General features: G+C 34.2%; 2 protein-coding genes across 2 annotated transcripts; one reads left to right on the top strand and one right to left on the bottom strand.

Annotated features, from left to right (window-relative positions):
• The first annotated feature begins 1766 nt into the window (after positions 1 to 1766).
• Positions 1767 to 7808, top strand: LOC113701863 (caltractin). Its single transcript, XM_027222722.2, has 7 exons — positions 1767 to 1901; positions 2053 to 2176; positions 2278 to 2314; positions 2417 to 2444; positions 5550 to 5702; positions 5795 to 5897; positions 7470 to 7808. Exons 1-7 carry the CDS (start codon positions 1899 to 1901, stop codon positions 7532 to 7534), a joined length of 513 nt encoding a protein of 170 aa, XP_027078523.1. The 5' UTR covers positions 1767 to 1898; the 3' UTR covers positions 7535 to 7808.
• A 444-nt stretch (positions 7809 to 8252) lies between these two features.
• Positions 8253 to 10845, bottom strand: LOC113702124 (peroxidase 47-like). Its single transcript, XM_027223130.2, has 4 exons — positions 10530 to 10845; positions 10201 to 10389; positions 9276 to 9438; positions 8253 to 8799 (listed from the first exon to the last, which is right to left on the bottom strand). Exons 1-4 carry the CDS (start codon positions 10779 to 10781, stop codon positions 8402 to 8404), a joined length of 1002 nt encoding a protein of 333 aa, XP_027078931.1. The 5' UTR covers positions 10782 to 10845; the 3' UTR covers positions 8253 to 8401.
• Between the last annotated feature and the right edge of the window lie 4063 nt (positions 10846 to 14908).

Here is a 14908-nt window from a genome sequence, read left to right as displayed (position 1 = left end):
CACTCACCAAGTCAAACAAGCAATTTCACAAGTTTTCGCCCGACGTGAGTCTCGGATCACCGGCACGCCCTATAATAATCAAGAAAGTACAATTAAGACTCGAACACGAGTCGAATACCTTTTTAAACAAACTATTAAGGCAAAAACCAAATATAGCTTGGAAATGAAAAACATATAACATTTAGGGTTAAAAGTAGAAACAACCCCTAAAACCGTTCATTTCTATCCAAACTCAACCCAACTCACAAGAATCCAATACCCTAGACATTTGGACAGCATTTTTCCTAAAATTTCAGCTTTTCCAACCTATAATCAACCATTCAAATGCATCCAAAACAACCACAAGCACCCAAACAATTCATAAGTCATTCAATATACTTCATTAGGGTCACAATACCCCTTAATCATAACCAATTAGAAGCTCAACAACCAACCATAGAAAACCCCCAATTAGGAACTCTAAATCTGAAATTTTTCGCACAAGCGGAAATTTTCCGCAAATAACTGCAATTAATGCATAAGAGAGCTATTTAACACCATTTAGAACCATCAATTCAAGCCCAACCATATCCATCATAGGAAAACAGAAAAATTCCCACAAAAATTAGAAAATTAGCTAATTTCACTCTAATCCATAAAATCTTCCATAAAATCAACTAATTAGCTACCATAAGGCACCAATTGGCCATTATTAGGAACAAAGAGTGAGTTCCAAGCAAAATACCTTAACTCTTCAAGAAAGGTAGTAGCTTAGGGATTTTTCTTCCAAAACAACTCCACCAAGTCTTTCAAACTCCCTTAGCAAGTCAATTTTGTGGACTAATTCACGAAATAATCGGTCGGTTTTCAAGATTTGTGCAAGAATAGAAGATGAAAGGTTGAAGCTTTCTTTTCTTTTACCTCTAGAGAGGTTCGGCCAAGGAGAGCATGAAATGAGGATAATTTGGGTCAAAATTAGTCTTTTAGTAAAGTTAAAGAAAGTTAGGCAAAAGTTAGGCAAGTCTACTCCAATAAGAAATGGACACTTGGCACTTTGTTGTTGCTAGAAGTCATTTTCTTGTCTCCTCATGGTTAATCCATCTAGGTAACCTCCAATTATCTCCTAACACCTAGTAATTAAATCCCTTTATGCAAAATTTAACCTAATTGACCAAATTTCTCTCATTTAATGTACTAGCGGGTCCCACGTCCAATATACACTTCTAATTTTTCATTAACTAAGTTATATTAGGAAAATGATTTAAAAACTATATTTACTGATAAAATGTTGAGAAAAGTAATATAATAAAGAAAATAAAAGAAAACGGGGGCACAGGAATAAAATAATGCCTAAATTTTTTTTTTCTGGGTTCTCACATAAGTCCAATGTTGGATTACGGATCCAACACAGACAGCCTTTTTTTTATTTTTGATGCACAGCAGTGGCGAACGTCATAGAACAAGACGACGAAACTAAACTGTGCCGGTCGAAACGAGTGAAACATAACAAATTGAAATTGCACGACACACTACACAAACAGCATCGTTGTACCTATCAGGAACCACGCACAGCGCACGTGAAAAGACGACAAAAACGAAGCCGAACCAAAGAGCTCTTCGACTCTTATTCTATATAAGTTGAAAAAAAGGAAGCAGCCTATGCGTGTTCTCCAGTCTCACCAAGTAGTTGACCTAGGGCAATCTAGTCTTTTCACAATAATCTATCATTTTGGCCAATTTTGCCGTGTATCAAACGCGCCCCGGCGTTGAAAGAAAAACCCCAGAATACAGGTCATTCGCAAGACGAAGAAAGAAGTAAAAGAACCCCTTGTCAAATTCATCACTCCCTCTCCATCTCGATCCCTCCCGGTCTCGCTCTATCTCTATCTCGAAGACTGTTCGCGGATAGATTTCAATCGATGGTATGAAAATGTTATTTCATATATCTAATGTATTCTTAATTATTTTCTGAAATGTACTAATTTATTTTCTCAGTTGTCATATATAGGAATTAGGGTTCTTCGATATGAGGTTTTTTTTTTTTTTTTTCAAATTTTCTGAATTAACTTTCAGGAAAGCCTATATAGAGGGGTGCCGAGGAAAGATATGAAGCCAAAAGGACGACACCATGGGTTAACTCAACAGAAGAAACAGGAGATTAGGGAGGCATTTGAGCTCTTTGATACTGACAATTCTGGTATTTTGATAATATTAGCATAGATCTTTGCCTAAAGAGTTCTGGTGCTTGATGTCTGCATATTTTTGATTGGCCGTATTTTCGTTATTTTCGTTATTCAGGTACTATTGATGCTAAAGAGCTGAATGTTGCAATGAGGTACCTGAGTAGAAGTAACTCTTTTAAATGAGAAGATTTTTTCTATTTTTTCTTGATTTCCAGATGTAATTTTGACATGTTGTGCTTTCTTTTTAATTGCAGGGCCCTTGGTTTTGAATTAACTGAAGAGGTAATTTTGACTTACTATGTTAGTCAAATGCTAGACATTTGTATTAGAAATGGAAGATTTCATTGGCTTGGGCGTAGTATTTACTATTTGGGTTAGGAAAGAAATTATTAAGTATGCAACTCTTTATACACCTGGAGGGTGAGAATTTGGTATAACAGGTTTAAGTCATAAGTTAGTTAAAATCATGGACTCTGCATGGTATTATTACTATTAACGGAGTGTAAATGCTTTTTGGGTTTCCCTGGTGGGGACATCAGTTGTGGTTTAGGATTTACCACTTTCAGTTATGAAGAAACTAATATTCAACGATACATCTTATTTACCTACCCAAAAAAAAAGCAGATACATCATATCTGTAGAAAATATTCCAATTTTATCCAGCTTACGAATCCTTATCCATTTGGGAAAGTCTTTTGCATTTGCAAAGTTCAAAAGACGAAGGAAGATGAATAAGAATCTTCTGCAGTTTATTATATTTTTCTTTAACTATGATATCATTCCCCATCTCCCAGAGTAAGTTTTATCAGGTAATTCAGGTCTATCGGTTGTCCAGGTAATTAGTATTTTGAAAAAGATTGTGTGTGAGCTATTTCCTACAGTATCATAACAAAGAATGCTTGGTTATGTGTACGATGGAGTAGGTCTATTCTGGTCTATTGACTTGAGACATTTGACTTACATTTTACCAAGATTGTGTTTGGGTTTACATAGTTGTTTTACCTGAGGGTAAATGTATTCAATTACATGTCAATACAACTGAAGTTCTGGCCTTGATGCAAGGGCAGGTCATAATTTCTTTGGATAGATTGTTAAATTGCTGGGGCAAGAAAGTGGGTGGGTTATCTTGATCTCTGTCCTTTTGTAGTGATGCCTCAGCAAAACAACTGTGCGGTTATTGTAAAGTTTACGTTCTCCCACTCTCTCGCTTTCTCTTTGTGTTTTTATCACATGCAACACACAAATACCTCCATCTACTCCTCATTCAAGCACATAGGGACAGCCAGGGTGCGGACGGACTTATGGCAAGGGTTAATTGCTGATGCTAGTAGCATTCTATAAGTTTGATGAGGTTGAATAAGTTAAAAGTAGGATTCAGATGAACTCTGCTAATTTTTGCTAGCTTTGTCAAAGAGACCTGATGGTGGTGGTGGTCTTTTTTTTTTAATAATAAATCACCGTGGATGATGTGAGCGATTCTCCGAGCTCCTGCTCTTGAAGAAATGATCCAATAAGATAGCAGAAGGATTTATCTTAATCAGGTTATGGACAATTTGGGATGGATTCTAAACCAATCAAGGACCACTCGAGATTGATTAGAAAGGTAGAATAGTGCCACAACCAAACGCGATCTTTGATTGATAAGCCAGATTGAACTCTCGAGACCAACTCTAAAGTGTTCAAGGTCGCTTTAAAGAAGTTAAGAGAAAACTCTCTCTCAATTACACAGGTGTTTCTGAAAATTTGTCTACTACCTTTTATTGAACGAAATTGATGCCTTTTTATAAGCTTACAAGGCTTAACCTAACCATACTTGGACAACATAAGCTTCGTAATGTGACTTGGAAACTAACGAGACACAACTTATTGTATTAAACATGCTAGATATGCCTCAATAGGTTTACATGACCCAAACGGACACTTGGTAATAGAAAGTAACCTAAAATTACGAAATTGCTTAAAATATGAAAATCTGAAATGATGAAGACTGGCCCGGGACAGGCCCAGGACATTGCACTGGACATCTCCAGAAGCTCATACGAAAAGCACAAAAAACAAGAAAGGAACTGATCCGGCAGTGGGAGCTTGGAGATTCGAGTTGCTATCAGGGGATGACCAGTCTATTTAACATGGATGTATTAGTTCATAAATAGAAGTAAATATCAAAGAGGTAAAAACAGTTTGTGACTTTTTGCAGGGTCCAGGTGTAGCATTATTTTGATTTATATCAATAGCAATATTTTGAAAAATTTACACAGTAAAATCTACCATTCAACACTCTTAATCTGAAATGTTTACTTGAGCTTTTTGTGGTTATTCCTCTTGTAATTTCTCCATTCATATAAATTATTATCCAATTTGGAAAATGTGATGGCAGGAAGTATAAAATATGAGGCATGAGAATCACAGAGAAATTTTACTAGGGGTAACACATTAATAAAGAAGTCTTTAACAGAACTACTTTTTGACTCCCCCCCCCCCCTAAAAAAAAAATCTCTAGGTACAAACTGGATTTCTCGCAAAACCAACTGTATACAATGGCATCTTTCTTAGAAAAGCTATTCCTGTATACTACAAGAGGAGGTTGTTTATGTTGTTTTTGGCTCACTTTTCACTGAAATTACCTTCAGTCATCCATGATTTTTTTATTTGCATTAATTAGCAATAGTTTGAAGAATACTAATCTATTGTACTAGTAGTGCCAAACTTGCATACCATTTGGAATGGGCTTGGACCAAAAGGATTAGGTCAGGTAGCTTGGGCTGTCCTTTTTGTTTACCTAGTGTTCTGAAGTATGTAGAGGAGGATCCTGAAATGAAAGGGAAAAAGTAGGTTGGATGATGCATGGGAATGCGAATGGATCTGAAAATTTTCTCCGTTTTGGAAATGATAATGGTGGATTGTAAATTGTTGTGACCTTAGAGGAAGGAAGATTCATGTAAGTTAGAACTTAATGTGCTAGATGTCTTGAGAAATCTGAATGAGGAGATTCCTGCTTTTTATGCTCATTGGATTCAGCTGGACTGTGGAAGTACTCGAAAAAATTCTGTTCTTTAAAAATTGTACTGCTATTATTTTTAGTGTCTTTTAAAATCTTGTACCTGTGACAAGGATGAAATAGTAGAAAAAGTATGTGGGGAACTTCATCTTATGGAAAGTTTTCTCCGTTCTATGTTGCTCTGGAAATTTGGCTGCAGCTACATTGACATTAATACGAATGCTTAAGAGTTTGCTCCAGATTGATTTGTCTTTCACTAGATGTCTTCATAAGTATAGCTTTGCACCTTTTGGGTTTGTCATCTACTACTCTATAAGATTGAACTGTCTTGGTACTTTTGATGAATCCACTGTTAAGAATTTCAGTCTTGACTTCTTTTTTTTATCCAGGAAATTAATCGAATGATTGCAGAAGTGGACAAGGATGGCAGTGGTGCGATAGACTTTGATGAATTTGTGCATATGATGACTGCCAAGATTGGCGAAAGGGACTCTAAAGAGGAACTCATGAAAGCATTTCATATTATTGACCAAGATAAAAATGTATCCTTTACTATTTTGCCTTGTATTTTACTTGTCCTGTGTGCTTGAATGCTGCTTCTTGTTTTAAGTGGCTCTGGTGTTATGCAATGTAGGGGAAAATATCCATCGCAGACATTCAGCGTATCTCAAGGGAATTGGGTGAAAATTTTACTGAGAGAGATATTCAGGAGATGGTTGAGGAAGCAGATCGTGACCGTAAGTTTCTGTTGTATAGCTGCTTTTGGTTTGGTTGCATTGCATACATCACGCTGAATTTCTTCTGCTATGATTTGGTTGTGTTACACATTCCTATTAGCACTTGCAACTCTATCCTATGCTCAATTCAAGAGGACATTTTCCCCCATGAATAGTAAAATAAATTGAGCTATATCTGCTTCTCAAAAAAAAAAAAAAAAAAAAAACTTTAGAGACTTTGGAAATTTTAGGTTGTGGATGTACTGCCTTGTACTTACCCCTGTTTTGAGATTTTTGTTTAAACCATGGTTCACCATATATCACAGGTTTATAAGTATATCAAAGGTTTTGAAGCTTTTGATCATGTTTTTCTCCTCGTTAAGGTCTGAAGGTTGCTTTGTGAATTTGGAAGATAGAAATTAATCTTTTGACTGTAAGATTGGAAGTTCTATCTTCCAAATTCACAAAGCAACCTTCAGATCCTATTTTTTCATTCAGATCCGTAAGATTGGAAGTTTTCCTGCTAAACTTCTGCGCAGCAGAGGACAGAGCCTATTTTCACTAAGGAAGACGATGTAATCTATCTGATGGGTCAAGAATTTAGACTATGAGGCCAAGATTTCACTCTATTTACCAATATACCACTGATATGTTCCACCATGTTAGTTTAACGTTTTATAAGTTACACTACTAATTCATCTTTTGAAAATAGAATAATCTAATAAAGAAGTTGACCAAATCATTTTAGGGACTTGATATCCCTTAAAGAAACCATTTTCACTAATTAGATATGAAAAATTACTTTTTAATTGGAACATAAAATTGTCGCATAGCAACAAAAGCTTAAATTTAGACATATTTAACATGATAAACAGAGATATTTTAACTCGTTTCACTTGTTCATTGAATTGCTCATAGAATTTTCTATCTTTCATGAATTTTCACAATTTTAAAGCACTCTGTATAGTAAAAAATGCGTATCACCAGATTTTAGTCTGATGCACCATGTTCCATATAGAACGGAATGCTACATGACGGTTACTGATTCCACGACGTCGAACCATGGTTTAAACTAATCTAATTTGTACAGAATAAAAGAAAGCTGCTTAACAAATTTGAGCCTGTTCTAGTACAATTCTCTCTCTCCTGCTGTTTCCAAAACATTTTTTTTGAGGGGACACCCTTTTGTGCTTTGTTGCTGGCTTTCTTTAGGTCATGTTATAGACACCTTTCCGTGCTTTGTATCTGAGCTAGTTATCTAGGAACATGTTCAGAAATACCATTGACTTTGTGAAGTTTCCTTTGATGTGGCATACTATATAAGGAAATACTCGGCCCTATTTTAGTAAATAGTTAAGTATGTCAATTGCGGACTCGCTATATATATATATTTCTCTTTCTCATATAATCTCCCCATCGAGTATATTCACGTAGACAGTTCTTATGATCATTAAGATTTTCCCATCTATTATCAGCTCAGAAGAAGCATCTTGAATTCATTGAAATCATGATAGGACAAATTTGTTTTTTTGTTTTTCTGTAAATGATGCCATTTATTAACTTATTTAACTAAGGTTATTCTTAATTATTCAGATGATGGGGAAGTTAGTGCTGAGGAATTCATGAGGATGATGAGAAGAACCTCTTATGGCTACTAAATTTCGACTTATTGCTTTGCCAACATTTTTCAGGCGGTTTGTTTGCTGTTCTTATTGTATAAATAGTTGCCAAACGAATTGGATGAATCATGAAACTTGGAGTAGATTTAATCTTGAGTCTCTGGTTTGAGTATATTGAAGTTGGTATTGAATACTATTCAATGTGAATATTGGATGAAATTTGAAATCCCTAATGCTTGTCTGTGAAGTTGTTTGAACTTTGGAATGATGTAAAATGGTTACTGTTGAAAAGGGATTCACATCATTGAGCTCATGTTCTTTTCTTACTTCGTGTGATATTCTGATCCTAGACCTCTTTAGTAACTAGCGCATCTGGTAAATTTGTCTTGGGAGGGGGGCACTGTTCCTGGACGATGTAATAACTCTTCAATATATTGTAATTCACCGCAAACTGAATGCCCACTTTTACAATAAAGATATTTGGGTGATATTTAGGTGGATCCTTGTATTTTTGTTGTGTCAGAATTATGTGCCGTTATCTAATCCGCATAATTTGAATTTCAACATTGTTGGCCCATTTTGGGCCATTTATTCTTTCTCCGGTGGAAACAATGAACAACATAAAGAATGGCTGTAAATGGAGATCTTAAATATGGCCTGTGTAAGGGCAACTACCCCTTCTTTTGACTAACGAAGGGCACGGTGTTTCCCCTGCATTTGACGCTAATGTAGTAACATCGTATGAAACAAAATGAAATGGTAGATGAAAACGTAGGAATTTAAACTAGTTCTAAAACAAGTCACACAGTGTCATACAAGCAGCTTAATCAACACATCAGTCAAAACCCGTAACATGTTTAAAATCTGATATGTATTTGTACAAATAGCTCGGTCGGTGGATCTGAATCAGTTGATTTTGCGACAATTTGCCCTCACCTCTCCTTTGGGGCCTTCTTTTACATCAAGCAAGCTCATTTTCAGCATGGCTTGCTGGAAATCCATGAAAAACATAGCTTGGTTGAAAGAGTAACCATCGACAATTGGTTTAGTTCTTGGACTAACAAAGAGAGTTTGATCGGAGAAAAGCACCCCAGCTTTCCTTTGCAATTGATTGTAGTAATCGTTGTCAAAAATGTTCCTTGTTGTATCGAAGGGCTGCTCAGCATTGTCACCTGCACTACATGTTTTGGATAATGTTTTCAGAAATTGCGTGTCTATGGTTGGATCCACATCATGAGTGGAGTCGAAGTTACTCAATCTCCGCTTGAATGATGAGCATCTTGCAACTCCTAGAGTGTGAGCCCCTGTAGAAAACCAAAAAAGTTAAAAAGCATTCAAATATGTGAGGATACAGCGGCCTTATCCCCCATGGTGCTTATATTGCCCCTTTTTTGTTACTAATGAACAATTTTTTTAAGTGTAGCTACAACTAAGATATTAGACTTCTAGATTATACTGTTTTTCGTTGAGGTTTTCATTCACTTTCATCTTCTTTTTTTTTCTTGAATATTAAAGTAAAGATGATAAGCCTTGTAAAAAGTAATATATAAAAACCTCTAAGTTTTTACTTAATGAAGCAATTCAAAAATGAAAGGCAAATCAAACCACTCAAATTGGCAGGCTATGCCTCATGTCCTCTTTGATTTTTGGAAGGAAAAAACTTTTATTAATAAAAAGCAACCTAATGATCAGTTAATGCTGCATAAACAAAGACATCAAAAACTAATATGAGTTGATCAATACTCTCTTGGTAACGAGTGTATTGTGTTTGAAGAAATACCAGATAAAGCCACCATTTCTTGGGCAGTGAAACCATGCTGACCAAACATCCTGATAAGCTCCGAAGCATTCAAACTGGGTGCAGGCAGATTGATTGTGTCTTCTATTCTTGATCTCCTTCCATCCTTTCTTCCTTTAGGTATATCATAATAGGGTCCTCCAGCCTGCAATAGCACAAATACTTGAAGAATAAAGGACTAATTCCACTTGTTGGAACTGTATCACTTGTAATAATTTTCGTCCCACACCTCCACCTAGATCATCTGGCTACCATTTATCCGTTACTTTCAAGGTTTTCTTAACTGATTGGACCTAATCATTGCTTTTATCCTGTCATTGGTGATGTTTCCTAATAAATTAGGTCAAAATTACAGAAGCAATCCTACATTGGTAGTCAATGCAAAAGTGTCATATAGTTTATGGCTAAAACTACCCAGGAAAACACATGAGGTGGCTGTCTACTGGAGGCCTAGAGGTACTATATTTATTAATAGATACTGATTGTTTTTTATGATATAGGGACTGGAATGAAGTAAATTTTCTTCTTTATTTTATTTTCAGGAAAATTTTAAAGTATATCATACTGGCAATACAGTACGTGTGTTATTATAACAGGAGATATCAAAAAGTGGTTTTAAATTCCTATAAAGAAAGTTCAAGGAAGTAAAGTACTACTCTGGTAATAGTAGAGGGGACGTACAGAATAACTATATGTTAAAATAAATAATATTTCAGGTTGAATTTTAAGTTATAATATTATTTAGACTTAAAGGAAGGATTTTCAAGTGTAAACTGTAGGAAAAATATATTTATCCTTATCGTGTTCTCGAAGTATTATAGCTGTTAGATGGATCACCCTTTATTACACCAAGACTTGCTAAGGAGTGAAAAAGCATTTGTTACAAGGAAATGAGGAGTAATCTTACGAAGAAAACTGCTGTGGTGGCAGCCATTGCAACGATATCAGCGCACGAGACAGCACCAGGACACTGCTCTTCCAGTTGTTCTTTCACATCATCGATTATCTCGTAACCCCTCAAGCTCAAATTGGCTGGGGAGTCTTTTTCTGCAGTGTTATCTTTTGTAGAATCAATCAGTATTGATGCATCACATCCCTGCATTATGGTAAATATACCAAGACAGATTGTCAATGGTCATACAAGTACACAAGCAACCATGCTCTTAAACAGGTCCCATTAGCATGCGCATCTATTGTGTGTAGTATGAGCATGAGAGAGAGAGAAAGAGAGAGAACCTGAATGAAACAGTCATGGAAATGCATTCTAATAAGGGCTGCAGCAAGAGTGGGATCAGATTGCAGAGCCCTATTGACAGTATTTCTCACAATTCCATCGGCAAATGGACAAGTCATTAAGTAGTAGCCCATGCTCAGGCCATCTACTCCAATTCTCCATCCACTGACTAATATATTCAATAGCATTATCACAAGAAACAAATTTAGAGTAGCCATATGACCTGGTTTTGAAGTTGATTGCAGCGACAGCATCGACCTAAAAGACTAATATGTTCAAGCAATAGAAGGAAATAGAATTTGTATAAGATGTGAAATATGTTTGGAAGTGACTGTTTTCTAACTATGCAAAATGGGATGTATTTATAGGTGCAAATGATTGGAACAAATAACTCAGACGATGGTAAAAAGTGGAAAACAGTTGATCTACTGTTTCTTCCACCTAATCAATAAAATCAATATGATAATCCTAGTTAATTGCATGGCACTTGTTCTCAGGTTGACATGTTACTAATTTGCCCATTAGTGGCCATGCACATTGATATAATATACCAAATTGTGCACTAAAGCTTCATATTTGTAGATTAAAGTGCACAAATAACACAATAATTGTCGTAAAATATATTGATACATCAGTCATTCACAAGTTTCTGTATCTCAAAAATTAAAAAGTATAAGTAGGGATTACAATTTGTCAAATAGAAATTTAAAGATTAAAAACTGCACACAAAAGTCAATCCATTGTGGATGATGTGCCTTCACAACATTGCTTCACTTTGTATGGGGAAAGGTCTTGATTGTGGTGCATGGAACTTTCTTTATGACTCTTAGGATTTAGTGGGAAAGTTTATGTTGAAGTTAAAAAAAAAAAAAAAAACTCTTTATCCCTTTGCATGTCAAATACACTTTTCTAGAACGTGTCCCAATATTCTAATCTTAGTCAATCACTAATGGCAAATGTGGATCTTTCATCCAATAAACAGACATGATTCTGCTTGTTTCTAGAGTTACACTAACCAAGTGGAAAATATACCCTCTCCATTTGCTTGTGCTTTGGAAAAATAACATGTTTATCTTAGGAACATGATAATGGCTTCTGATACTCGAATTAGCTTGATTTTTTATAAACTTTGGAGATGATGTGCAACTATAGCCAATAATTGAAGCTTTAATCACCATGAATTACCATATTAACAACAAAACCAGTGGCCAGCTTGTGCTCCAACAAGTCAGATATGTATTCCCCACCACTGCTTCAAGTACTAATCGATAATGAACTGATAAAAATTGCTCGATCCTATGTATCTTATAATGGAAAAGTAAATTGATCCACGTCAATGAATTTAAAAGAATATAAAAAAGGTCGAATTGATCGAGTTACCAATCGCTTTGTCCATAGAATTAAGCATGCACAACCCTCTCTTCCACTAACCGCCTGATCCCATGGAAATGGAGCGCGTACCAAAAGGGTTCCATGTTTTTGCAGCTTCACCACTTCTAAGACAAATGCTTTTTAAGGAAATAGCAACTACCGTATCTTGATATTCCCCACAATTTGACAGTTCTTGGATCTTACATTTGTTTTAATCTAAATTTGACTTGTCGTTAATTATTAATTAAAGAAGCTTTTTTCCCTCCACATATGTACAGTTTCATTGACAAGACGGCAAAAATGTGCTTGAGCATTGGTTAGACAAATTAACTGATTTAGACAAGATAAACGATGATTATACACTTTTGTCACCCTACCAAGATGGATGAACAAAAGGTCGAACCAACTCATTTTCAAAAAAAAATTAGCACTTGACCATGCATTGAGCTTTGTGGACGCTGTTGATCAAGTTGCATTAATAAATTTAAAAATTTATAGACTGAAATAATTGAAAATGAATTATAAGAGGACAGATCATTTCAAAGTCAAAATGTGGAAGTGGAAAATATGATGCCACTCTCAAATAGCATAGCTGGTTCGCATATTGAAAGTGCATGCTTGAGACAACCACGTTTGGCATCTTCTTAGAAGTGGGAAGAACTCGTCTTTGTTTAGTTAAAAGAAATGATTCAACATTTTAGTACGCACATGCATTGGAACAAGTGCTAAGCACACGGCTTTGGCCTTAGTTTGTTTTTGTGGCAATGCGTGAGTTCTTGTTGTCGATCTTAAAGATTTTATAAACACTAGTGTGTTTGGATAGAAGATTATTTTTTTTAAAAAAAAATTGTTTAGAATAATACAATAGTATTTTTTATGATGTAATATATGTAAAATAAAAAATAATTAAAATTTGTGTTTATTATGCAATTTGATTTTGATTTTTTTTGGGGCAAATTATGCTTACTGAACGGATACTTTACGCATTTTTGTGCCTAATCTTTTATACAGGTTCTATCCAGAAAGTGCCTTAAAATCTTTACCCATCACTTCTATGGTTCGATATTTTGTATTCATTATTTCTTATGGGACAGAATTCTATGATGGGCAACGTGTCAGAGTGGATCATGAGACTGATAGTTGAATCCCATATGCGCTCACAATTTTCAATTTCACAGGTCCATAGCATGATTTTCACTCTTATAATGCTTCATGTCCATTGGTGGAGCCACATTGAACTGAGGTGGAAGCCAAAGTGTGGATCCCCTTGTGAAGGAGATTACACATAAGGTTGTACAAGTTTTCTGTTGAATCATACTATGGAACTCCTTATACTCTCTATATTTCCTTTCATCTCCACATTGGCCCCTAAATAGTTGAATTCGCGATCATTTATCTGTTACTATGTACTAAGTTTTGTTCAAAAAGAATTTGCCAATTTTAGAAAATTAAAGCTAATTTTCTAAAACTTTTGAAGCTTGAACACGTAAAAATGAACAAATGATTTTCACTGTGAGTTCATTTCTGAGTAATACAGTTGTCGATTAGATTAAAAAAAAAAGTGCATTTTGTGTTGACTCGCCAATGCAATCCTCCACGATGGCTTTTGTTTCCTTATAAAAGTGGGACTACTGCAATGCAGTTCTGTACAAGATTATTTCCCATAAAATCAAAAAATTGTTGTGTCTACTGGTAAAGGCCGGCTGTGCCCACCCACTATAAAAATATAATTGTCAAATTTAGTAGTAAAACCTTTGAAGGTTAAAGAAGTCTGTAGTTTAAGTTGATGTTGCATTGACAATTAAATAGAGCAATGCTAGGTTAAAGAACTTTCTATAAAAGAATAATTATGAGAGCGTCATAATGGTCGAAAGACCGAGATTTTTTTTTTTTTTTTTGGAGAAGTTTTTGCTTTCCAATATAAATAACATGTTTTAGGCTTTTTGTCTATGTGTAGTTCATTTGTGTATAATAAGAATGAAGAGTAACAAAAAAAAATTGATGCAACAAAATGTGAGTGAATATATTTTCATGCTTTATAATTGGATATTCTTGATACAGTACAATCTAAACTAATGTATTTTTTAAGATTATTCACTAAAACTATAACTTTAAGATTTTATTAATTTTAAGTTCATAACTTAAAAACTAAGATTGTAATATTTTTAGTTTGAACTTTAACAAACTTCAAAATATATATTTTTGAGGTTGTAATTGACAAGTAACTTAAAGCATAATATTAAGTAATTATTCATTACCTTTCGTGAAATTTATCAAGCATTGTTAACTTTGTAACATAAAAATTAAGATTGTAATATTTTTAAGCTTGTAACTTTAAGATTAAACTTAAAAAGCATATATTTTTTATATTGTAATTGACATGTAACTTTAAAATGTAATATTAATTGACATGAAATTTTAAAATGTAATATTAAGCAATTTATTGATTACATTTCGTCAAAATTATTAGAACACCTGTATTTAAGTTTAAAGGTACGGCAAATGAAATTTATTTTCCTTTAACCTTATATGCATATTTATTCATCTCTAACAAAATTAACTTATTAGTTTTCTAGTAACTATTTAGTTTTTGCAAATGTAATTTTAACAATAAAATGTATAGCGAGTAATCAAACAATTATAAAATGCGATAAAAAATTAAAAGTAAATGTTGCAATAATGTATAGTTATTATTTATACCGAGATTTATTTTTGTTTGAATTTAATCTTACTTCATTGAGAGATGAGTTAAGTATGACTATTTGTTAATGATTTTTTTTTTTTTGTTAACTCTGAAAAATATTTTTCCTTTGTGTAGTATCATACACTTGTGTGTACTTAATTATATATTACTTCTAGTATCTGTAAATACTTTTGTCTTTTGCAAGATTATTTTTAGTATTAAGTCTGAAAACATCAAACTTAATGTTTACTTAAATAATTAGTATTAAATAGGTTGATTAGTGAAAACATCAGCTTGAATATTTAGATATTATTTGTGCAAATGGTA

This window comes from Coffea arabica, chromosome 7e (assembly GCF_036785885.1).
Source record: "Coffea arabica cultivar ET-39 chromosome 7e, Coffea Arabica ET-39 HiFi, whole genome shotgun sequence".
Taxonomy (NCBI): Eukaryota; Viridiplantae; Streptophyta; class Magnoliopsida; order Gentianales; family Rubiaceae; genus Coffea; species Coffea arabica.
This window is presented reverse-complemented; position numbering and strand designations above follow the sequence as displayed.